The 26,224-nt window shown below is 43.0% G+C and overlaps 1 protein-coding gene across 2 annotated transcripts; it reads left to right on the top strand.

Annotated features, from left to right (window-relative positions):
- Nucleotides 1-352: 352 nt before the first annotated feature.
- Nucleotides 353-24,241, top strand: LOC130595383 (glycerol-3-phosphate acyltransferase 3). Of its 2 annotated transcripts, XM_057402021.1 has the most exons (12): nt 353-522; nt 10,832-10,901; nt 16,215-16,485; nt 16,975-17,049; nt 17,545-17,634; nt 17,839-17,932; nt 18,330-18,445; nt 20,427-20,482; nt 20,963-21,048; nt 21,573-21,701; nt 22,175-22,254; nt 23,072-24,241. In XM_057402021.1, exons 1-12 carry the CDS (start codon nt 379-381, stop codon nt 23,196-23,198), a joined length of 1,338 nt encoding a protein of 445 aa, XP_057258004.1. In that variant the 5' UTR covers nt 353-378; the 3' UTR covers nt 23,199-24,241. The 2 variants fall into 2 exon arrangements, with proteins under 2 accessions (XP_057258004.1, XP_057258006.1); XM_057402023.1 differs by lacking the exon at nt 10,832-10,901.
- The last annotated feature ends 1,983 nt before the right edge of the window (nt 24,242-26,224 follow it).

A 26,224-nucleotide genomic window follows, 5' to 3' on the forward strand; every position in this document is an offset into this window, starting at 1 on the left:
TGGCTTTCCTGCCCATGCAGCACTGCTGACGCTGGACCAGTTTTGTCCTAAGTGAGAAGTTTTTAGGCCTGTTTTCAGCTGCTTTCCACCCCCTCAAGCAGTACCTCGGAGGCAAAGCCTCACCCCCGTAGCCCTGTGTTGCCCAAAGGATGTGCTCGGCAAGCTGCACCCGGATCACTTCCCGAAGGTACTAAACCAATCCCCCCCCCATAGCCCTCTTTAACTTCACTCTGCGGCGGGGCGGTGCTGTCCTTGCCCGGCCCAGGCCGGGCGGGGCGGGGCGGGGCCGGGCCGGCCTCGGGGCTTTAGGGCGGTGGGAGCAAAAGTCCGCCCTTTCAGTACCGGGGGCGTCGGTGGAGGCGCCGGGCAGTGCCCGCGATGGAGGATGTGTGGTCGGTCGTGTTGCGGGTGGGCACGGCATGGGTGGTGCTGGTGTTCACCCTCATCGTGCTGCCCTCGGCGCTGGGCGTCTCGCTGGGCATCTCCGAGGCCTATTTATGGGTCCTGGTGAAGACGTTGGAGGTAGGTGGAGGCCACCGTCCCCTCAAACGGGTGGGGGGACTCAAAATGGCTTCCCCTGTGAGGTGTCGCTTGAGGGCGGCGTGGGGCGGGGGGCACCCCGGCGGGGCTTGGCCTGCCTACCCTTCTCCTGGCCCGGGCTGTTTCTCTCCGCTCGGTGACGCCGGCGTGTCTGTTCCTCGTCCCTCAGGAGGCTTGGTGGGATCCGCTGGCCGGGGCTCGGCTCCCTCCGGATGGCGGAAGCGTAATTGCGCCTCCGCCGCCGCCCTGGGCGTGAAGGCCCAGCGGGCAGGTGTGAGGGGGTGGGCAGCCCAGAGAAACGCTGTCCTTTGGGGGGCGCGGTCTTGGGAGGAGTAGGTTATGTGCTGCCCGGCTGTGTTCCTCTCTAGTTTTGGTGTTCAGGCCCTTTGGCAGAAACCTGAATGTGTATGAATTTAGTGGTTGTGCAGACTCCGGCGTGCGCTCCTCTGGACCTGCAGGAGTGTGAAGTAAACTGCGTTACCTAAGGCTGTACCATGTCCTGGGTGTGGTTGTTTCTGCATGGTGTCAATTGCACCCTACCTGAGAGAAACTGTGCTGGGTCATGTTCTTGGAGGGTATAAATATATGGCAGCATGCCCAGTGCCTGTGACTGCAAATGTACAGAGTGCTGATGCTCAGAAATCTGAGTGCCCATCCTATTGACCGTGTCCAGCACCTCAGTGTCTCCATCTTCCCCAAAATCTCTGGGGAGATGAGTTTCTCACGAAGGAGTTGCTTTCCTGACGGGCATAGTTCAGTGTGTGTGAAAGTGCTCTCTCTGAAGCCCAGAGTGGTGGTGAGGAAGTGTTTCAAAATGGTCTTATTTAAATCTTCATTGTGCTTTTTACCAAGAAGGAGGAGAACCTAACCCAGCAAAACAGTCGTAAGGAGAAGTAAAATGGCACAAGGAGCACCTGTGGCAATGCAATATACATTGATGTGTTACTATGGAAAATAGCTGTAGTCTAATTTAATCATGTTCTATGAGCTTTTTCAGTCAAACCTTGCTAATGTTCTTCTGTGCCTTCAGGATCATTGGTGCTCAGCTAAAAAAAACCCACCAGCCACTAATAAAAATGTTGTCTATTAAATGTACCTTTAAGTTAAAATGCTGTAAGGTTTTGGGTGAGAATGAACCTGCTTGAAGTAGTTTCTGGGGCCTTGGATTGCGTGAGGATAACCGTTAGGGGTAGAAGACACAGCTGTTGCTGGAAAAGAAATTTTGGATAGCAGAAGCTGAGGTGATGAAGGTCACACTGGCCTGAGGGAGCAAGCCAGATGGCCTAGTAAGATAGTCTTGTTTGGATGACTTGCCTTCACCTGTGATTAACCATTTAGCAATTTACATTCTTTATTGTTAGATCATTAATAGGTATTTTTATAGTGTCATCAAGTGTTGCAACAAGAGGTGATTCAAAATGTCTTGGGCAGAAGTATGAAGAAGCAGCTGATGGCATATCAATAATAGTGACTTGTAAGAATTCTTGTGATGCCTAAGGGAGGAAGTAATGACTTATCTTGATAGTTGCCATTAATTTTTCATGACATAATTTCTGGCATTATGAGCCATTCATTCATATATGAAAAATGTGATATTAATAGTCTGTATATAAATATCATATATAATGTTATGTATACATAAACAAAAAGCCAGTGACAAATTGGAAAGTGTTCTGAGGAAGAGAGTGGATTTGCTGCAGGAAAGTGAAGAAGTGCAATCCACCTAGGTAATGCACTTATCTCAACTTCGGCTTGCTTTGCCTGTGAATTCTTTATGCCCTCAGAATACCTGTAGGGAGAGAATCCCTGAAATAGGTTTTGTTTGTTTTTTTTTGTGTGTGTGGTTTTTTGTTTTGTTTGTGTTTTTTTTTTTTTGGTGTGAAATGCTTCTTATTTCTTGGCTCACAAGTCTGCCTTGGTTAGCAACCTGACAGAGACAGGCTGATAGTCTGCTGACCAGTTCCAAGCAGTGCCTGCAAGAGTGCCTGAAAATGTGTTGTCACACTTGACTTTTCCCTGCCAAAAAGCACATTAGCATCAAGTGTTAAATACATAGCTGCTAGTCTTGTGCTTGCCTGGGTGTCTGAAACTTCTGGGATGTTGAACTGAGTATGCAGACATTTTCGTGAGAAGCAGTGGTCCATTTTGTGGATGAGTCATAGGATGCTGCAATACCTGATGGCTAAAACTTTTCAGCACACAGATTAACTTAATAGCTTCCCTAAGCTTCCAGCCCTGGATCTCTCAGGCAGTCTTCCTTGTCTTTTCAGGAGCATAGACTCTCGAGCCTGCAGGACACTCAGTAAGATGGTGATGGTGCTGCTGCCTTGGTTTCGTCTTTGGTGGGTTGTTATCACCTGAGCTGTCTGCAGAGTGGTAGATGTTTTTGCATGCCAGCTGAATGCCATGTTGCTCTCTGGCTTTGCCTGTTTATATCCCACATGTTGGCATAGTGGGAGAATACAGTGGCTATGAGGTTTGTTTCTTACACAGCAGTTGTCAGGTAACAATATGTGTTTTGTTAAAGCTAATCTGTTGTGAGGGTCCAAGTCTGTCAACTTGGGTACCATAGTCCAGGGACTGTGTAGATGGAGGGTCTACAGTCTGCTAATCCACTGTCATGTCAGATGAAATAGGCATATAAAAATGAGTCTGTGGTGTTTAGTTGTCATCTAGGCTGTGGCAGGGAGCAAGTTGAGGATGATACTGGACTTATACTTGAGGGTTTTTTTCTTGCCAGTAAAAATAAATCTGTTCCTGCAGGCATGGCCCAAGAAAAGGGAGGAGAAAAGCTTCTTTTAGGAACAAAGTGTTCTTGTACTTCAATTGTCTGATGTTACTGACAAGGGAGATCAGTTAGTGCATAATAGCTTTTTCACTGTGCTGGGATGCCTCTGCAAGGCACGTGCTTCTAAGCAAAATGCAGCTTGTGCAGACAGCAAGTGTTGAGGATGTGATTCTCCTGGCTTGCTTTGGGGCTTGCATTTGACTCTGAAGTACTGTGCTAGGGATGACCAGCTTTATATGGAGAGTATTTTTTTCCTGTGTGGTAAGGGGGAGAAAAGAGCAGAAAAGGATGACCAGCTAGTCCAATACAAGGAAGGCAGTATGACAGGCAGACTACTTTCTATTAGAAAACTGGCTTCCCCCATCACATTGATATTCCTTAAAGTATATTAACTTGCTTCTGAATTGCCTTACCAAACTAAACAAACTTTTAGGACACTGCTCCCTTGTGCCTGTGGGTTCCCTTTCCGTGCTAATAAAAGGATCTTTGGCACCATGTTAGCATGTTTTGTTTTTTTTCTTAAATGCTGAATTATTTTTGCAAAAGCATATCCAGCAGCAGTTTGTTCCTATGAGGAACTAGTCTGGGTTAGTCATCTGCCATGCTGATGCTTGTGAAATCACTTGCCACAGAAATTTTTCTTATTGCTGAAGTGCTGGGGACTGCCTCCTGCAACCATGATGCATTTCTGCTTGTTTTTAGACATCATCAGATAGCTTCCAATTTTAAATTTAGTGTGTCTTTATCTCTTGGTCGCATTTTTCCTCTTAGTTAATTTACTTTTTTATAATGTCTGCTATGAGTTAGGGCTGATAAGGCCCCTGCAGGCATGCCATTTGAGCTCTCCTGACAAGCAGTGGAGAAATCCAGCCTTTCAGAAAGTGATTTGTTTCATTAAGGCCCATAGAACAGCCGCTACCATGGAGCAGTTTCCATTAGTTTGTAGAAAATCTGTAGGACTAGTTTAGACTGTGTGCCTATATATGTGGTGATGAGTGTCCCCCCCCCCCCAAGGGATGATTGCTGCTTCACAGATTTGTAGCTCACCTTGTTAAGAACTAGTTCCAATACTCTTCTTGGATTTGGTGTTTTTTTTTCTTTTAGTCTGCTGGGGTTTTTGGGTGTTCTTGAGACAGAAGGGTTGACTTGTCAGTCACGCTTGTACAGACTGCCCTGCCTGTTCTTTCTAGTGGAAGAACACTTGTAGTTTTAAACTGTGTGATGTGTGTTACTTGTGAATATTAAGAAATGAGCTAGTCTGAGGGAAGTGAAGTTATTGGGTCGCACTTGTATTAAGAAACAGCCTGGCTATAAACTAACATCGTGTTATTGTGTATTTTTGGGCTAATGGTTTGCTGATGACTGCCAGCGCTTTGAATGCACACACACCTTCTCTCTGATCTCTTGAGGCTCTTTGACTGTGGGGCTTGCAGTTAACAGGAAAAGCATTTCTTGGGTGTTTGCTTAGGGTTGTAATGCACATTAGATGCTTGAAGTCATTGGTGGTTTTTTTGTAACTAGTCCATCTGGGTTTAATAGTGGCCCGTTGTAACAGAAGCACTTTCTAATAGCTGCTTATGCAAATATACTTTTGCTAGATAAGGGTGTAACGTTATTCAGTAGCTGGGAGGTGAAGCAAAAGTTAACTTGCATTGCAGAAGACTCTGGTAGTGTGGCTGTCCTGTTCCAAGTATGTCAGACTACAGCCTTCTTCCTGTGAGCCACCATCAGTATTGCAGGTGGTGCTAGGTATAAGGGCGGGGAAGGGAAAAGGACAATGTGTAAAGCTAATAAATAAGCGAATCATTTTTGACTGTTTCTTCTTTAACTCACTGGCCTCTGAAGCAGGCTTTGCTGACTAATGTCGTTGCTCAGTGACAATGAAGGCCTCTGTGTAATTGATATCCTGCAAGGACTGCTGGGCAGAGGAAGAAATGGAGAGGTCTGAAGTGAGACAGTAACTCTGAAGGCTGCCAGCTCAGATATTAACAAGAAGCATGTCTTGGAGATGTGCCTTATGTGAATTGAGGTACCCTTGTTTACAGGGCTTGAACTGTCTTTCGGAATAGTATTTCAGCAAATCTGCTGCATGATCTTGAAGTAAATCCCTGGGCTGTATTAACTTAGACCCCAGTCCTATGAAGGCCATTATGTGTGTTTTCATCAAGGCTCCTTGCACATAAGTAAGGTTGGCACAGCTGGGGTTGCATCATTAGTTAACACAGCATCTTTCTGGTTTGCAACTCTGATCTGAACTTGCTCTCAATTTCACAGCATGTGAATACTGGGATTTCTGATATTAAGTAAATGCTGTTAAAATAACACCAGCTGTATACAGAGCTTACCTTAAAGTAACAATTTGTGATGCTGGTGTAAAAGAAGCTGCTTGGCATTTCTGTTGCTGATCCCCTTGTTTCTTTTTCCTGCTGGACTCTATTGTTCTTTGGATACCTGTTGACCAGGAAGGACTTGTTATACAACTTGTGTGCAGAAGAATTTGGAAAGCTGCTTTGAGACAGTGGTAATGATGTCCCATCAGAATGAGGAAAAGATGTCATGGGAGACCACAAAGACCTTTTGCTCTCTCAGGAATGGTTGCTCCTCTTGGTGGTGATGGTTTCCTCTCCTCACACAAAACAACCCAATAATTGGCCTGCAGATTTTGCTGTGTTAATGTAGCATGGCGTGGGAGGTGCTGTGAAGTCTTTGTTACTGAAGTTTGGAGAACCTCCAAGGAGGAGCACTTACCTAAGCTAGCTGTCCTGGGTTCAGCAGTAGCAGTCATGTTTCTCCTTCATGGTAGCTGGTGCAGTGCTGTGTTTTGACTTCCAGCCTGGGAACAGTGTTGGTGAAACCGATGTTTTCGGTTGTTGCTAACTGATGTTTACCCTGACCAAGGACTTTGTGAGGCTCATGGTCTGCCAGGGAGGAGGGGAAGCCAGGAGGAAGCAGAGACCTGACCCAGGCTAGCCAAGGAGGTATTCCATACCACAGCACGTCATGCCCGGGGTGGGGGGTAACTGGGAGTTACCCGGAAGGACACGGGCTTCTGGGTGGGACTCGTTTCTTGGCTGGTGGTATTGTATTCTCTTCCCTTGTTATTTTCTCTTATCATTGTTGTAGTTGATAGTAGTGGTGGTGATTTGTGTTGTACATTGGTTGTTGGACTGTTCTTGTCTCAACCCGTAGGAGTTGCACCCTTTCAATCCTCCTCCCCGTTCCTCCGGGAGTGGGGAAGCGGAGAGCCCCGGGGGGGGGCCTTGATTGTTGTCAGCCCGGCACCACTCACTGGGAGTGAGCAAACAAGTTGCCTGACTGGGTTTAAACCACGACACTAGCATATAAACTTTTGCCCTGAACATGACCTGGCAGTCCCTTTAAGTAGGGGAGCATCAGTGATCTGACTCCACATGACTGTGGATTTCAGTTATTGTAAATAATTCCTCTTCTGAATAATGTCAAGCATTGCTTATTAAGCCAGAGGTGATGTAAAGGTGATAAATAGGGTGAAAGGCAAAGGTCCATCTGTTAGTGAAATGTGGGAAGTTCCTGAAGTGTTCATAATAACTTGGCTTGTGATTGATCCTAACAAAGTATCTCTAGATGTGCTTTCATGAAACAGCATGTCAAGCTTGCCTTTGGAAATAGTTGCCTATCTGATAAATATCTTATCTGGAGATGAGTTGTTTTGTTTGGTTTTTGTTTTTTACATCTCTTGTAAATAATGTGTGTATTGTTTGGCCTCTGTGATCTAACTGGATATTTCTGAAGTGCTGCAGAAGACCTGTATATGTGGGAATTGCTTAGTGATGTGTAAATGAAATTTCTCATTGGCTGTTTTGTATAGCCTGATAACTTGCTGTTTGGTTGTTTTTATGGTGCTGATAAATTAGAAGCCTTTTCTATGGGGTTGAGGAGCGAAATCTTTGCAGGGAAAGGTTCATATGTTTTCCTTGCTTAGTGAAGTGTGGTGTCTTCAGACCATGTCTTGTGTAATTAAAGCACTGAAGCTACTTTGTCTTGAGCAGTTGGAATACCAAAATTTCAAAATCAGACCTGTGGTGGTGTTTGTGTAGTTTCTATGATCATGCTGCTTTCTAACTTTGTGTTAGTTCAGTGGGTAACCCCAGCTGCAGGACTACTTTTAATCTGTTCAGGAGCCTGTTGCTTTATACTCATTCTCCAAAACCGCTTCAGGAATCCACGATAAAGACTTAGGTCTGCTTCAAGGTATTTGGGACTGCCTGCTCAGCACCAGCCCGCAAACTGGGAGAAGCCACTTAAGATACCAGTCAGTGTTACTGGTAAGTGATAAATCCAAAAGACCTGCCAGTCTGCTTTTGCTCATCTTCTGAGTAGAATGGAGTCTGTGCCTTACTTCGTTCTGTGTTTTGATCTGTAATACATAAACACATTGTTTTCCCTTCTGTGTGATGGATCATCTTACATTATGATAGCTCTTTGTAGTATAAAGCTTTTCTTTAGTGTAGGATCTGGTTGAAGTGGTGATGGATGGTGCAAATTCCTGTCTAGCAGGAAGGAAGGGAAATTACTCACATGCTGCATGTGATGTCTCTCTTGTTTTCCAGACTGGGTATAAACAAGCTTTTCACTTGATCAAATACCAATTTTGCCTTTGATGATAGTGCCTTTTTTAGGTGCCTGGGAATAAGTGGAAGGATTAGTTTAAGTAAAAATGTCTGTTTTGCTTGGTTGCTGGAACATACAATTTTTGAAAATATGATACAGGAAATATATGAAATTGAGGGAAGAAGAAAGCTGACATAGAGAACTTAAAACTTATTTGCTGTAGCTTCTGATAGATGTGGGCCCTTATGAAGCCTCAAAGGCTCCTGGCCAAGAGGGGAGCCAGTCTCACCCTTGCTGGTTTTATGGAGTGTGCTTAAATCCCCAGGGAGATCTGGCACTAGAAGTAAAATTGCCTTAGCACAAGTAATCTGTTCCCTGGAATGCTCTGTGCAACCTTTGTACTAGATGCCATGCTGGTGTCAAGCTTGCGGTGGTGCTTGCATCTCCTGGGAGGGCATGTGTAGAGGTCAAAGGGAACTAGCCTTTCCATTCTTTCTCTTTGCCCCTATCCCTCACATGGGCCAGGTGGCGTGCTGCAACTTTATGGAGTTATAGGAACCTGTGGATCAAAGGTCAGACTACTTTAGAAGCAATAGGATAGATAAATGCATCTAAGCAGTAGAAATGTACTTGGGTTACATGACTGCAATTTCTCCTTTTGGAGGAGTTCGCTGCCTTCTTTGTGTAGAAAAATGTCAAGATACTACAGTATAGTAGGATTTGCAAGCTTTTGAGACATTACAAAGGCATGTTGCAGTAGCTTGTGTCTTCATGGCTTGTGCTGAGGCTCAAACTTTTTGACATTGTCTAATGTGAACTTGTAACTGCAAGATTTCTGCAGCAAGAGCATTGTGTAGGGAATGTTTTATGCTTTTTCTGAGCACCAAACAGAAACTGTTCTTCCAGGTTTTGCAAAGCAAAAGGTGGCAGTGCTAGGTTTTGATTACCAGTTTGAGAGGATTTGGAAGATGGAAAGTTCCTTTCTCAGCTAGTGTATACATGGCTGAGACCATAGCCAAGTATGTTCTTACTCTTCTATGTAATAAGTAACTTACAAGCTTGTGGAGATTTTAGTTCATTGAATACAGTGGTTCAAGTCTGGTGAGAGAATGATTGCATAATGCATTCATTGGTCTGCCTGTACCCCCAAATCCATTCAGTAGAAGAAATGTAGAAATTGAGGTATTATGAGTAGTTGCTTTCTTGAACAATATTTTGTTTTGGCATTTCCCAGAGCTTTCATGGCCATAGCACTGCTGAGAATGGGGTGTAGCCACAAAGTACTGAATTACTCCTACAGGTAAAATTAGCTCCTGGAATTGCTGTTGCCTTAGCAGCAGCAGAACTGAAAACAGCCCCAAGTGAATATTTTGGCAGGGTAGGTTGGGATTAAGCAAGACCTGAAACAGTAAGCAGTCCTAGCTGCTGAGGAGTTACATGGTGGAGGTAATGCCATGAGACAGGATATTGACCTTTTAAAAGATAATTGTGTCCCCAAATGCCCTACAGCTCTGTTGGAGAGGAGAGATGGAAACCACATGGTTTAGCATTGGTCCGAGTCCTTTCCTATGCAGACCAGTGAGGACCATCTGTATGCTGTTAAAACAAAGCATGCCTTTGATACTGCTGAAGTTGTTCATGTTTGAACAGGGTAATAACCTGGTCTTTGGATGTGAGCTCATTTCAGCCAGGTCACCTGTCTTGGAAACACCTATTGTAACAGTATTCCTAGAAATAGTATTAAGTCTCATGGGTGAAGAATTAATGTTAATAATGAGGAACCACAAAGTCAGTTGTCTTTGGCTGAGCTTTCCATCCCTTCACAAAGCTGCCACATGGGGAAAGGAAGGATCCAGGTCAGAAGGGCTACTCTGTCATCATGGTCAGGCTTTGGGGTGGCAAAGGGGTTGTGATTGTTTACCCAGTAAAAAGGAAACCTGATGTAGGCGGTGGAAAGGCTATTTAAAAGCAGTCTGTGGAACTGAGTCAGCTGAAGGTCAAGACAGCCATTTGGCCTGAGAACAGGTTAAACTGGCTTCAGCTGCATCAGGGCTCGAGATGAGAGGAAGTGTCCTGATGCCTGTGTGTCCCTGCCATAGAGGTTTGTGGTGAGTGTAGCTAGTGAGAAGCTTGGACACTCCTTGGAGAGCGGAGCTTACTTTATCACCTATTTCAGTTTCCCTCTTCCAGCCCACCTGCTAGAAAAGAGCAGGTTAACCCCAATGAGCTGGCAGCCCTTCCCAAGGGCAGGAGAAGGGGCTGCAGCTCTGCACTAGAGGTGGTGATTTGTCCTGTTTTCCTGCTGCTCAGAGCTTTAAACTGCTAAGAAATGAGCAGCTGCAGTGTAAGGGAAATTTCAGTTTTGCTCAGCTTGGAAAAATATTGGGGCAATCTTATTTTAAATGAGACTGAACTTAAAATGGACTTCCTATGACTGCAAATGCTATTTTGCTTTGTTTAGCTGAGTTGTGGTGCGTCTGTTGGCTCTGTGAATGTGTGCTGTTGTGCTCAGGAGCTGCTGTCTTTCTCATCTCCTGGAGCTTCCCATGCATCCGTGATTTGGTGGCTGGTGTGCGAGTAGCAAGGCTGGCAGAGGCCTATCTCAGGCTCTTGGTGGCTGTGTATCTGAGCAGGAACTGAAACATCTGTGGATCACAGTCAGCTCTGAAGGCTGCAAGCAGTTGGGAGGTACTGACTGGCACTGAGGTTCCTTTTGATAAAGTACACTGGGGCAGTGTTTCTTTGGAGGAGCTGTCCGGACCCAGCTGAGGAAGATGGGTGATGATTGCCTGGTGAAGATATTCTTTGAAAATCACAACCTGTCTTTGATTAACTGCTGCTTTTTTTTCAAGTGGCTTTTATCTTAAGTGAATACTGCATTTGTGAAATTAATATTTTCTTTCTCTTCAACAGTGGGCAACTATACGGATAGAAAAAGGTGTCAAAAAGCCACAGCCACAGATAAAGACTTCTGCTACTAATGGTGAGAGCTTGGGGTAAAGTTGTATTGATAAGTTTAATGTTTCAAAGTAGCACTGAGACGTTTTCAAATGAAGTTAGATGTGTACCTGAGAGAACTGGAAAAGCTATTTCTTGCATTTAATTGTTTTGCAATGCTACTAGCACCAGAACTGTTCCTGCAGAATGATACCAGTAAAAGCTGGCTTGTGCTGAATGGTTGAAAAATCAAGGGATGAGGAAATGAAGGGTGTGAAATAACATTAAGTTTAACAAAACAAAGTAGAGCTTATGATGGAGGCTGTCTTCAGTTGAGGGAATTTTTAGAGTTACAATACAAGCTTGGATTTTGTTTTGAACCCTGAAGGCTGCTGCTTGCAGGGCTGCTGGCCAGCTATCTTGGTCTGAACTGCATTTGAGTGCACTTAATGTCTGGGAACATCTGAATGTTTAGTGGACAGCAGTTTTCTTTCCCAAGCTCAGTGCTTTTTCTCTTTTAGGACTGTTGGAAGTATGTGGTGCTACACTAGTTCTCTTTTTTTTTTTTTTCTCAGTCATCTGCTATTTATCTTTTGACCCTGGAGTTACCTCAGTGTTTGCCAGGCAAACTTCTTGTACTCAGCATTTGTAGAACAACAGCTGAAGAGTTGCTTCATGTTTCTTCCTTTAGCCTAATTTTGAAATTAGTTCTTTTACTGTATCCTAACCCATACTGTGCATGTTGTGCTAGGCTGTACTAGGTTAGAGTTGGCTGTAAGAGTTGGGAGCAGTAAGCACAGTGAAAGCAGTCTGAGTTTGCCCAGGAAGTATGAGAATGATGAACAAGGCATTGCAGCTAGTGCTTGGTTATCTCCTGATTTCTGACTGCCTTGCTGTTGCTATTGATTTGCTCATTTCTTGACAGTATTTGACAGCAGCATCAGCATTTTCTGTGTGCTGTCTCATGAGGCAGCACAGCTGGAAGCAGGACCACCTTGCCAGTTAGTAGACAAGTCATTTGTTACCTGATTCTACAAATTAGCTCATACAAACATGATGCAGTAATAGGGACTGAACTGCTGAGCTGGTTGCGTGCCTTTCATCTCCAGAGGAGTATCCTTATCAATACTGTAAACACTGGTATTGCGCTATCTGCAGGCCAGGCATGAAACAGTCTCTGATGGTAGCGCATGCTACTGTCAGTTAGCATGTGTAATAATAAACTGGAGGTACTGCACAGCAGCTCTTGAAACAGGTTAAAATTTGTCTTATTTAATTACTGACTTCAAAGTGGCTTTCAAAGTATTGCTCATGAATGTCCTGAAAGTTTTGGGTTTGGGTTCATTCTTCTGGGGGATGGGGAGGAGGTAAGGCAAGTGATCCTTCCAGATAATGTCACTGCCCTGCTGTTTCACAGGTTGTCAGGGATGCAGCAAGATATCCTTTTTCTTCCTGTAAGGGTGATAGTAGCCCATCATGTCATGGGTCAGTGAGTGGGCAAGAGATCCAAATGTACTGCTTTAGCTGCACAGGAGGAGCTTTTGTCTTCTTAGACATCTGATCATTCTGGCATGTAGCTTTTTTTTTCTCTAGAAAAAAAGAAAGGTAAAGGGAGAGCAACCCGCCTAGTAGTTTATGTTCTATGAGCTATCTTTCCATAAAACCACAAGTGCCTGTTCCCCCTGTATGTGTGACAGAGTGGGTGTATAGTGCTAATATGTGCTACAGTTCAGAACTTAATCTGAGTGCACTCAGCTGTCTGAAGCATTAGTGCTAGTTAGTAAAAATGGGCTGAAGTCATTTATATAGATCATTGCATGCAGGCTTTGTTCAAGCGATCTTATGGATAAAGGTACACAATTGCAGTGGTGTCATGAAGCACACTTTTAATATCTTTTTCAGATTTGAAATTAAAAATAAAAGTCTTTTTCCCCTGTAGATGACTTCCTGCAGTAAGCTGTTCCCTTCAACTATTCCTCACTTGAGAAGGTATGAGGAGTAGGCGAGATGTGGAGTCAGCAGTGCCAAGTTGCATTCTGTATATTGCTTTTGGGAGTTTTTTAAGCATAGGACTGACTTGTGATTAGGATTCTGGATTCCTGTATGTGGATGAAAGTACAGGAGGGCCAGGGCAGGTGTAGACCTAAAAGTGCAGTATATAAATTGGCATTCCCTGAGGTGACAGACCGAGAGCAGGTGGAGAGGCCCAGTAGTGTTTTGCAGTATTTACTGAGGGAGAATAAAATCCTGGTGATAATGAATTATGGAGTAGCGAGTAAAACAGGGTGCATGTAAATGTCTGTGTGTGCGTTACACACGTGCTGAAGGGGAATGGTAGCACCTCTTCAATCTTTCCTCGCTGCCCAGTCCTCAGCAGGAGGTAGGTCAGTATAGTAGGGAGCATTGCATAGCATTACGCAATTTTTCTTGTTCCCAGGCAGTGCAAAAATGGTCTTTCTGAAAGACCTTAAAATCTAGTGTCCCTCAATATGAAAGATGAGAGAGCATGACTGAGGGGACACTACCTTTCTCTGCAGTACCAAATCCAGTGTATTTCACATCTTTTGGCAGAAATGCAACCAGTGCCCCGGTGTTGGAGGTGTGATAAGGAACAGTTCCAAGAAAAATGTTGGCTGGTGTAGTTGCTATGTGGGAATTACCTGGTGCTGCCACCTTAAGGTCTTCTGGTATTAGAGGGTAGCGTGTTTATGTGCCAAGTCCAATGGTAGGTAGCTATTGGCTGAGTGGGTACTGGGAGGCTAGAAGTCTATCTCATTGCAGCTAAATAACCAGATTTCAGCTGTCAGTGTGGGTGTTGGCTGTGTGGAAAGGCAGTTCTCTTCAAGTTGGTGGGTTTAAAAGCCACAAAAATGCTGCCAGTTCAGAGTTCTGAAAGTGACATCCACTAAAAGAAAAGCTTATGCAAATAGTGTGGTTGTAAGTAGGTAGTGTAAAATTTGAGCCTGGTATGATTTAGCTGACTAGAGTGTGTGAGCTTTAAGGCTTGGGGCTTGTGCTGTGACACTGAGTAAAGTAGCGGCTGCAGGTTTTTTTGTTTGAGTGATGTTTGTTGTACTCCTGTCTAATTACTCCTGCTGCTCCCCTTTCATCTGTCTTTGGCAAGCTCAGCTCTGCTCATGGCCAATGGATTAAAGGCCATTAAATGTTACTTCTGATCATAAGAAGGCTAAGTATATCATCCTAGCAGCATGTGTGTTAATTCTATTCATAACCCCTTCAGGTGCTGCTGAGATCTTGGCTCTTGGAGTAGCTTGTCCTAAGCCTGAAAGGCAGCTTGTGCACGGGGATGTTGCATGACAACAGCACAGGCTGCTAAAGCAAGTCATTAGAGCTGTGCTCTTGGCTGTGCCAGCAGCGTGTTAAACTCTAACCCTGGGCTGGTTTCAGCCAAGAAGAGCCAGGGGAGCTAACTGCTTGGTTGATGCTGAACTGGGGGCTGAATAAGGGGGAAGGATTCCCAGTTTTCCTGGGAACTGGAGAGAAGAGAGGTACTTTATACCTGTGTAATGGGTGCTGGAGAATTATCCTGATGTGTGTTTTGGCTATACGACCAGTCTCCTACCCCAGGAGCAGCCTGGATCAGACAGGTTGGGCTGATTCACCTGCAGTCCTGGATGTTTCACAATGTACAGATTTAAGGGGCTGAAGGAGAAAAATGGAACCACAAACTAGAACTCTGGTTTGGATTTCAAATGCAACACAAGTGTACTTCATCCTGCTAAATGTTTGATATGATGCATGTTTGTATAATTTAGATCCCAACAGGCATGTGGGTGTTTGGGTGTCGTATTAATGATTTATATTTATAGGCTAGTGATAGGACAATGCACTGAGATTGTCTGCTGGTGGAATTGCTAATTGTGGCTGTCAAGTTCAGAGCTGAAGGTGCTAACAGATTTTGTTGCAGTGTGGCATCTGTTGCATGTTGTTCTTTTAGTGTTTACCTCAGTGATCTGTGGGACTTGTATCTTGGAGCTTCTTGCATTGCTCCGTATGTATGCTATAATGCAATACAAAGATTTTCCATGTCACTTATAATTTAAATGTTGCATGTCACTTATAATTTAAATGTTGCCTGTGATTTGCACAGCAAATATATTCACAGAATTTTTCTGCTGGCTTACATTCCTTGGGATGCAGATTTGCACATGGCGGGATGTGTATTTGCAGGAAATGCCTAGTAGCTTGAAGCAGTTGGGTGCTTCCTTTTTTTCCCATTTTTTCATCTCAACATGGAAGTAGAGATTATGCAATTTGCCAGAGGGTGTCTGATAAAGTGACAACCTGAACTTGGATCTCTGTAATCCTAGTTGATTGTCTCATGGGATGGTTTTTCTGATTAAATGTTACTCTAGATTTCTTCAGTCATCAGTTTCTAGAACCAGACTTGATTGTCAGAATGCAGCTACTTGATCTTTATATTTAACTTACACAATTTGTTCTTGCCTTTGAAAGCTCTTAGAGATTCATTCTTATCAGACCGTAAGAATAAAAAACAAAAAGGGAAAAGAGAGAATACTTGTAGTGCAATTCTGAACTGTCCAGGTTTTTTTTTCTATTGCCAGGCTTATGTGGACAGAGTTCAACTGAAACACAACTGTTAGTGCCAAACTACATTATATCAAGGCACCACTAGGCAGAACTTTCTTTGACATTGTGTGTGCTGGAGTGTTTGATTTGAAATAAAACAAAAATTACTGTGGTCCTGTCTGTGCTTACAGAGGAGACTTGTGCTGTGAAGGGAGAGAGGTGTATTTGGTTCAGAGCTGGTCTGTGCACAGATGTGAGATAGCTGTTGCAGCCTGGGGGTTTGGCAGGTAGCAGTAGAGCATATCTCAGCTGAATGTGGCTGTGGGACACCAGATCTAACTGTCTGTTGTCCCACAACAGATCTGGTTGTCTAACAAGAGGTGGGCCTAGGTAACAGAGAAGCCTCCATGGGAAAGACTGAATGCCCTTAAATACACAGAGCACTGGAAGGGAATGAAAAGGGCAAGGGTTTGCTTGGTTTCCTTTGGAAGCATAAGATGGTCTTGGATGAATTTGTGGAGTTAAGGACTTCTCAGATGGTGGGAAAGGCTTTGTTTTCTTGCTTCATCTTCAGTGGGCAACATAACTTGGTATATTTGCTGCACAAGGTGTCCATGCGAGGAAGAAGAGCTAGATCTAGCCTGTTGAAGACTATTCTGTGTTCAATTACCCATCTGGTCTTGTTATCATATAAGGAGCTCTGAGAGTAAATTTGTCTCCTTGAATAATGTGATGTGGCAAGTGGTTTGGAGGATTATGGTTACCGTATAGAGTGTTTTCCTTATATATTTATTCTTACCTTCCCAAGGTATCATTGAAAGAGATGAAACGCCTATGGAGAAAGAAATTGTGCATCCACATCGAGTAGACTTTGAATTCTCTGACATATTCTACTTCTGCAGAAAAGGGTTTGAGGCCATTGTGGAAGATGAAGTCACCCAAAGATTTTCCTCCGAAGAGCTGGTTTCCTGGAATCTCCTAACAAGGACTAATGTCAACTTCCACTACATCAGCCTCAGGCTAACTATTGTGTGGGTCATTGGGGTTATAGTGCGATACTGCTTCCTGCTGCCCCTGCGGTAAGCTCATGGGTGCTGAGGAATTTTGCCAGTCTGGGAACACCAAATTTTGTATTTTCTTGGGAAATGTCATCTCATCTTTTTTAACCTAAAAGCAGCATTAGCAGATACAGACGATTAACCTGCTTAAACTCTCCTTCAAATGGTCAAGAAGCCAGTCAGAACACTTTTATCTCGCTGTCTACTTTGGGAGTAAGGCTAATGGCCATCTTTTCTGTGAATTCTTCCGAGTCACGTGTATTGGCAACCTAAGTATATGTTGGGTGATCTCTAAAACTCTGACAGCATTGGGCTGTCTGAATCTGCTGCTTCTGCTAGACTACGATTTTGAGCAATGTCAAGGAATTCTTAAGCAATGCCAGGGAACTACTGGGTTAAAGAGAACTGAGGAATAACTGAATTCCTGCAATCCCTTTCCATTTAAAAATCAAAATAATATTAAAATGAACAAAACTACTTATCTTGATGTAATGTCCATTTTGTCTGTAGCATTACCCTTGCTGCCATTGGGATTACCTCCATGATTGTGGGGACAATGATTGTAGGACAGCTGCCTAACAGCAGGTAGGTACTGTGTGTGGTATGTGAGGTGAATTTGCCAAGTTGCATCAGTGCAAACAGCTCAAGATTAGGACTGGACAGATTTTTGCAAGTCATAGACTTCTATAGTCTGCCCACAAGCTTGTGGCCTTGCTTTTAGTGATGTTTTGAACTTGGGCTGAGGCTGATTTCTTGCCAGGCTTGGCACTGAGTTTGGTGATTCCTGATGGGCTCCTCTTGCTGTCATGAGAGACTCAAAGAGAGCACTGTAGGGAAGATAACAGTGCTGTGATAAAATAAACCCAGTGAGGAGTTGACAGCCTTTCCCATGTAAGTGAGACCACTGGTATGGCATGTCTTGGTTGAGCTGCTGTATCAAATGAGTAGTAGAGCTGGGAATAACCTTCTGCTCCAGCATACTGGGAAAATTCAGCCCTGACTTGTGCTGAATAGGGTGGAGAATATTGTGTGTGTCTAGCTGCTTTACAGGATGCTCCAGATGCCTGTGATTTCTTTCAGTGTGAAAAACTATCTGAGTGAAGTGGTCCACCTCACATGCTCCCGCATCCTTGTCAGAGCTCTGTCTGGTACTATCCATTACCATAACAAGTGAGTGAGCTGACCTTATGATAGCAAAAGTGTGTGTATACTTCTGTGTATGTGAGTATTCCATTTGAAGTGGGGCAGTTCTTCCCTGATGTGCAGGTTAATATCAGCGAAGTATTGACTTGCCTGACACCTTTATGAAACTGTTGTGTTTGTAATGTGGCGTTTAGCACACTGATAGTCTAACAAAAATGTATGTAATTGCAGGGAAAACAAACCTCAGAAAGGAGGAATTTGTGTTGCCAACCACACATCACCGATAGATGCGATCATTTTGACAAATGATGGATGCTATGCAATGGTATGAGGAGACCCATGGTCACCACAGCAGAGGGAGAGAGACCAGGAAAGAGAAAGATTGTGGGGTATTGGTTGTGGAGTTCATTACTGAACTTTCACAGTAGGGATGTTAACTTCAACACTAGTCAGTGGGGAAAAGTATAAGTTATGTTGAAACTGGTCTACCAGTAACAAATTTCTGGCAGTGTCAATGCTAGGCTCTTCATCTGATGAAATACTTGAGATCAGGCTTCCATGCATGTGTCTAGATCCTTTCAAGTGAATGCATTTAACTAGCTTTATGGGCACTGGCCAGTCCTGGTTTGCAGTGTGTTTGGGTTTTTTCTGAGGGGCACGAAGAAGAGAAAGTTCTGTTTTTCAGGTGTCTCACATGCTGATGTGCCTTACTGGGCTTGCAGGTTGGCCAGGCTCACGGTGGACTAATGGGAATTATTCAGAGAGCCACAGTCAAGGCCTGTCCTCATGTCTGGTTTGAACGCTCTGAAGTCAAAGACCGCCATCTAGTGACAAAAAGGTGAGGTGTGGATTGGAGCCGGGGGATTGATGGCTTGGCTTCGCGAGCGAAGATTTGGGAAGGGCTTTAACCATGCTTACTACAAGCACGATGACCAAGGGCATGTGGGATATGCAAATCTGGTTGGAAAAAAGGGCGCTTAGGCAATCAGGAAATGTCCGACCACGACTGTCAACTCCTGAGCTAACTCGAGCTACCCATGTGCTGGTCCACCCACATGCAATGTTGGATCTGCAGCTTTCCATGCACCTTGTCACCTACCGTTTAGAACCCTCGCTCGTCCATACAGACAAGTGAGAGTAAGCTCTTCCAGCCTGCGCAGTGGATTTTTTAGGTGAAGCACAGCTTGCACAGAACTGGCCCCACCCTTTACACCTGAGGTTTAACTGCCATGGCCTAGTTAGCTAGGATGGTGACAGCAAAGTCCGCAGGTCGTAGGCTTTGTAAGAGTGTCCTTCTCTTTGATGGAAGACCATACAAGGCCAGATGAGCTCCATCAGCCTGGGTTTGAAGGTAGGAGTTTTCCTTCTCCTATGAGGATTGCAGCACTAGTATAACCCCAGTACCTACCGGTGCCTTAGAAGCCATGTCTGGGTGTGTAATCCCCGAAGAGTCATTGAATAATCAAAGACCCAGATAAGGAATTAAATCTTCAGAAAGACAGAAGTCAAGAAGCTAATGAGGTTACAAATGAAATGGGAAACTTGTACCCTTGGGATCTCAGGAGGGCAAAAGACTCACTTGCAAAAGCATCTGCTTTTAGGAAGAGCCATATATAATTGTCTTATTCTAAATAATGACTGCTGCTTATAAATACTAATTGCAAAGATACAAGTTATCTGCAATTCTACATTACTGTAGGTTGGAGTGATGTGGGGTATTGCAAATTGGTAGATGTAAATAGGGTTGGAAGCAATCAATATACTAGTAGCTCAACAGCAGTTCTTGAAGTGAGCTGGAGAGGTGGTATGCAGCAAACTGGATCATTCAGAATGACCAGAATGTACTTGCCTGTGTGGGCTTTGGTATAGTAGACCGGTCAAAATGCCAGGTTCCCAGCTCACCAATGAAGGCTTGAAAAGGTTATACACGATGAAATGGTTCAGACCAAAGGCCATGCAGACTCAAACCAAATCTCATCTGGGTAGCCATCAGCTTAATAACTAATGTCTGATGTATTCAAATATACATTTTGAAAGGATGTGAAGATAATCAGTATTTCTCTTCAAGAGAAAGTCGCAGAATTTTAATTAAAAAGTGGGCTTTGTGTGACACAAACTATCTTGACTTCATTTGAAACTGTTGAGCCACTAGAAATAACAAGCATTGCTTTTTTGGATGGGGGGAAAAAATGCGTCTAGTTATAAAACTGAACTGCTTACAAAGGCAGTTTACTGTAGAATGTCACCAATGACATACCCATGAGCAGTGTAGCACACCGACAAATTCTTCTGAATTTTTAAAGAACTTTTAGGTTAATTCTGACAGGTTAACTTCTTCATCACCTTACTGGCCTCCACGCAGCAGGGCAGCTTTGCCAAGTCATCTGAGTATTACTCAGGTAGTGTGAGCTGTAGGCATTTAGGGGTCCTTTTAAAGAAACCTGCTGTTAAGTAAGGAGCGCCTGGACACATCACTGTGCAAGACTGTTTTCTTATGTAGGCAATTTATTTCAGGTTGAGTTGATTAGAGTTAATTGGACTGACTGAGTGGCATACATTTGCTAGCTTCCCTGACAGGCATTAATAACTTGGAAGAAAGAAAACAGGATGTTACCTCAGTGTAATCTGCTAGGGACCTAAGGAGTGGCTTGCACAAAACTTCATGTTTCTTAGAAACACAAAAGCATGTGCAAATTGCCGTCCAGTAAAAGGTTTTGGTGTTAAGCAAATGTGTTCTATGTAAAGATATTTTTAATGCATATGCCTGGGGAAGGAATAGTGGAAAAGAGCTGTTTTAATCTTTCCTTTTGCTTCCACAGACTCAGGGAACATGTGGCGGATAAAAACAAGCTTCCTATCTTAATTTTTCCAGAAGGTAAGAAGCTGAAATGTTCCTTATCTCTGTTCAGTGTAGATGTCATGCCTGCTCTCTTTTCATAGCTTCTGTTGCTCAAATATATCTTAACCTCTGGGTTAGATTTTATTAGGGCATTCCTATTTTTCATCTTTAAAGAGGTTACACTAAGAACACAGTACTGTTTGATGAAGTTGTTGGGTCTTCTGGCAGAAGCTTTGGTTGGAGAATGTGAAGATTGGTTCTTTTACCTCGTGAATATCAATTCACTGTCCTATGGATCTAACCTCAGCCTAGTGGTTGTTTTTTTTTTGTACATGTTCTGGCTTCAGTCAGTCACCAGACAAAGAATAAAAGCAAGCAGGGGAGAGATGCGTAACATACCCGTAAAGGGTCTGCATTTCCTCCTCAGTGAGTCTAAGACATGCTCACTGGTGGAGTGTTGCTATCAAAATGTCATAGGTTGTGTGAGGTAATGACTTCAGTTTCTCTTCTGGACAGGCACCTGCATAAACAATACTTCTGTGATGATGTTCAAGAAGGGGAGCTTTGAAATAGGAGGGACAATCTATCCTGTTGCAATCAAAGTAAGTGGAAATGGCTGTCATCCAAATTTCAAAGTTTGGGATCTGTTTTTGTCAGGGTGGTAGGAAGCTGTCTTGGTACAGCTGCTAATGAAAGCATCATAGCTTTGGCAATTGGCTACATGCTGTGGAAGACTCCTAGAGTAGAAGTGGCTGAAATGAAAGTGAAGTCCTTCAGCCTGTAGAGCATGGTTGGTAGGACCTGGTGGGCTCAGCCTCTTCCTTCAGAAAGCTGGGAGGAAGGGAGGTCTAACTAATCCTTGCAAGTGCTGAAGAGAAGCATGCAGCTTGCAGCAGACTTAGCTCTTTTGGCTGTTAGGGCAAATGGGTAACATGTGCTCCTGGTTCTGTCATGTTAGCAGCACTAATAAGCAAGATTTATTGTTCTAAAGCCCCATTCTGAGCAAACGGATCAGTTGTCAATTTACTCTAGCATGCGACTGAAAGCATCCACCTCAGATCTGAGATAGGCTGTGATGGTCTGTGAGGAAAAGGTTTTATTGTATGTTTTTTGTGATCTCTTACAGTATGATCCTCAGTTTGGAGATGCATTCTGGAACAGCAGCAAATTTAACATCGTGAGCTATCTGCTGCGAATAATGACCAGCTGGGCCATTGTTTGCAATGTGTGGTACATGCCACCAATGGTTAGACAGGTAATGTAGCATCTGGTTGACTGACCACTATTTAAGACCCTGTCTGTGTCTGCAAATGCCTCTCCGTTTCCCCCAAACCCCTACCTACCCTGTGTTTCCAAATCAGAGTTTTATACTGGACTTCTGTTAGTGTTGACTTTGTATGATTGGACTAGCTTTTCCTGATGCAGCTTAGCACCATCAGCAGCGCATCAAATATGCAAAGGATAGCAGTAAATATAGTGCTGTTCACAGTAGCAGTGCTTTTAATGTTCGATCCTGTTGGAGCAAAATTTGCCCTTAATTTCAACCCTTTAGGGGGAAAATGAGCTAAATCATCATCACATTAGAACATCGGATTGTGTTGGTATGATAAGGGAAGGATCATTTGGTGGTGAGCTAATTTGATGAGGCAGCAAATGAAAAGTGCTGTGGAAGTCTGTTTCGATTTACTTTTCTCTGCTTTGATCATATTGAATTTATGACCCTTAAAGGAAGGTGAAGATGCTGTTCAGTTTGCCAACAGAGTGAAGTCAGCCATTGCTCGCCAAGGAGGACTGACTGAACTTCCCTGGTGAGTGATGCCATCCTTGTTAGAGTTCATGGACTATCTGTTGTTTGATTGAGAGGGGCTTCCTCCCTGAGCTTTGTGATAGATAGCATTCAATATAACTTCATTCCACTCAGGAGAAAACAAGTGAGTAACTTCACATGTGTGTATGTGAAAGTAAAAATAAGATGCATGAAGTCCTTGGAGCATGTAGCTCTTATGCAGTGAGTTTAACCTAAAGGCTTCATACTTTCAAAGAGGGCTCCTTCACAGTTGTTTCTCATGTTGAGGCTCATGCAAAGATTAAGGAGCAGAAGTGAAGTTACTCTGCAAAACTGACAACAAAATGTGAAACACGGACTTGACTTTCTGCTTGGACATTTTCATGTCCTACCTCAGTAAGTAGCAGTATAATGCCTAGATTTGCTAGGACTGTATGAAGAAAACTTGAGAGCAAGATTCAGATGAAGAGAATCCACAAACTATCTGAGTGAAGTAAGGCAAGAAACAGCCATACTGTTGCGCAAGTTTGACTGCCTCTACAGTCTAGGGAAATAGCATCTCGGATTGGCAAAGACTTTGATGGTGGGTGCAACCTGTTATAAACATGATTAGGTTTCTTTAATGGGCTAAACTCAAAATTTGGACTGAATAAACATTATGGCTTAAGGCAAATGTTTTAATCAACATGCTTAACTTGGATGTTCTAGAAGTCCTGAAGAAAGCCTTTTTAGTAATCTAGGTTATGACTCTAGAATTGGCTTCAGATATTATTATAGAGCTTGATAACAACAGTGGTAATAATCATGATGGGTTACTTTTTTCTCTTTCTCTGTTCCAGGGATGGAGGGCTGAAACGAGCGAAAGTCAAAGATACTTTCAAGGAAGAACAGCAGAAAAACTTCAGCAAGATGCTAGTGAGAAATGGATCAGTAGGAAACCTGTCTGCAGGAACAGAGTCAGACTGAATGGTGGTTCTTGAAAACTAGTTTTGCACAACCAGCCTTAGCAGGAATAGTGTTTTTTAATTAAAAACAAACAAAACCCACCACCAAAAAATAAAACCAAACCACAAACTGGAAAAACAAAATCTGTCTCACCTGTATGCATATTCTCTGTATGGCTGGTACAGAGCCTGCCAAGGACAGTGTGTCTGTACCACTCCCTCCCTTTTCACTCATCTTGCTCTCTTGCCCTGATTCATGTGATGATGCACTGCAGCTCGTGGTATTCTTAAGCTGAATGTGTGGGGACTTGAGACAAAAGTTAAAAAGCATCAGTTTTTTTCTGAGCTTGTAAGGTGAAGGGAAATAACATTGAACAGATGCTGTTGGGACACTGGTTGTGAAAATACCTCTTGCTCATGGTACTTTGAAGGTTTAAACATAACAAAATTTTACCTTTCCCGGTTGCTCAGACTTTTAGTTGTAGATGACTTAATTAACATGTTTTAGGATGTTGTCAGAACTGTAATACTGACTTCTTTGATTGGCTTGCACCTGGATGTACAAGGTGGGGAGGCAAGCAAGGGCTGCAGACCCTAAAGGGTGGGAAAGGAGCTGCCCTGCCAAAAGCACAGTTTATGGACCATGGAGATTGTGGTGGCCTTATAACATGGTATTGCCTTTATTGAGAACTGCTACCTGAAGAAGGGAAGATAAAGGGCAAATCCTTGATCTCTCTGTCCACTGCTACTGTCAAAATTGCTTTCTTGAGATCTGGAGCTGTAAAGTTAAGATACCACAAGCAGCTGTTTAACATAGGCTACGACAGATGACTTTTTGAGGTGAGTTTTCAAGATTACCCTTCTGCAAAAATGGCTGCTAATGGCTTTTAAAGATCTTGAGAGAGCCACTCCAGAAACACGTTTTGTGTTGATCTGGGCTAGAAATAGCTATCACAACTATAAACATAGGATCCATAAGTCACCTGTGATACAAGTGTGGCATGTTTGAATCTGCAATATACTATTGTCTGAATGTAAAGAGAAATAAATTCTATATTTCTAATGGGTCTCGTGTGGTGTTTATAATCTTCTCTAAATGTGTATAAATAAACCAGTTGTACTTCCTTGAAAACTTAAAATTAGGGTAATGGAAACTTAAGTTACTGTGACTAAAGGAGCGATTATTGTTGAGCTGTTACCAGATTTCTAACCTGACTAGTTTCCCTTTTTCCACCCCCTTCCTTTGACAGTAGGGAACATCCATGGCTTTGTTTTTCCTTTTTAAGGAAGGAATGACTCATCATGCAGACTGAACTTGAAATTACAACATGAAGTCACATCAGGTAGATTCAATTAATCTGTAATTGACTGGAAAACAACAGTGAGCTTCTAAATTTTTAACAAACTGAATTAATTTTTAAGTAGTCTTTTCGTGTACCAAAGGTACTTTCAGTTTGCTGAAAAAAACACCAACCTGTTCCATAGCTGATGATCAAGTTTAACAATCTGTTAGAACATATCTTACACAAAAAGGTTCCTGATCAGTTTTCTGTTATCCTGCAGTCTGTGCACTTTCACAAGGACAAAGATATATTTATTCATTGAGTATTATATAGGCATGTAGTATATCATGCCTTGTATTGGAAATCTGGTTGTGAAGCCTGATGTGGAGGTATGTGGCCTTGGAAGAAACACACTGGGAAGGGGCTTTTGGAGAAATGTTTTCAGGTTTAGCATGGCCTTTAAGAACAAGATTATTTTTTTTTTTTTTACATTAAAAGGGTTAGAGTGGTAAAACAAGTGAGACAAAGGTTTGTTTTTTTTTTTGCCTAATGTGAATGTAGTTCAACTTTGAACTGAATTATATTACTATTAAGATGAGTAAATTAAAGTCTATTACATATAAGTACTCAGGTGTGTGTATATAGAATATTTCTTCTATGCTATACATTGTGATGTCTTCCTCTGCAGATGGAATAGATAATTGGTTTGATGAAGGCTTAAATACATGATTCTGAAGAGAATCTTTGTAGTTGGTTTATGGCTGACATCCCTCTATTTCTTCCTGCTTTTGGAGCTGATGGTCAGTAATTGAACTGCAGTGGTTTTTGAAGTCTCAGCTGTGCCCACTGGATGCCCTGTTAGGTGGACATGGTTACAGGAGCAGGACTGTGATCTCTGGGAGAAATGCTAAAGACTGATGTTTGCTTCTTGCTTAGGGCAAAATTGGCTTTTAAGGAAAAAAGCCCTGCTTAAGTCAAAGGATGATGACAATATGGCAGTACAATGACCTTGAGGAAACTCCATTGCCAATTCTATTGGCAAACCAAATGTAGTTTTGTGACTTCAAAAAACTGACTTCAACAGATTTGCAAATAACATCTACTGAACTTGTTCAACAAAATCTGCCTTACTTTGGACATAAATTATCAAGACAACAAATAGATTAGCTGTAGAAGTTGAGATTATCTGTATGGCCATGAGAAGAGCCATCACTCGGTTATTGCATGAGTGGAGAAGATGTAGGTGAATAAGCTGATGAGGTTTTTTGATCCTGCGGTTGCTCATGTATCTTTACCAAGCAAAATGTTATCTTGCTTGTTCTTAGACTCTGTTCCTGGCAAGACTTGTTAGGTTTTTGATGGTGTATCCCTTGCCTTCTTATGTATCTCTGAAAATGTTGCGTTCAAGGAGGCTGTGTGAGCATTGGTGACTAATAATAGACTGTTCTGGACCATATCACAGATTTGTTGCAGGTATGAGGTCTGCATTCTTTGAGTGACTTGGAAATGTGTCTGTTAACTTTGGAGAAGTATTTTTACAGGGCAGTGATATATATCATACGTTAGCCTATATGGCTAATAGCAGAAGGCCTAGGATAGAAGATATAACTTGGCTCAATGCCAGTTACTCTCTTCTTTCTACTGCTTTGGGAAGGCCTTTTGTACTTATATTCCCCCCCCCCCCCTTTTTTTTTTCCACTGGCAGACCTTGGAAATGTTGCAGCTGAATTGGATCAGCAGAGGCAGCTCTGGAAATCCATGGAGC

This window comes from Pezoporus wallicus, unplaced genomic scaffold (assembly GCF_028554395.1).
Source record: "Pezoporus wallicus isolate ANWC-B61680 ecotype Strahan unplaced genomic scaffold, APGP_CSIRO_Pwel_v1 contig_7178, whole genome shotgun sequence".
NCBI classification, from domain to species: Eukaryota; Metazoa; Chordata; class Aves; order Psittaciformes; family Psittacidae; genus Pezoporus; species Pezoporus wallicus.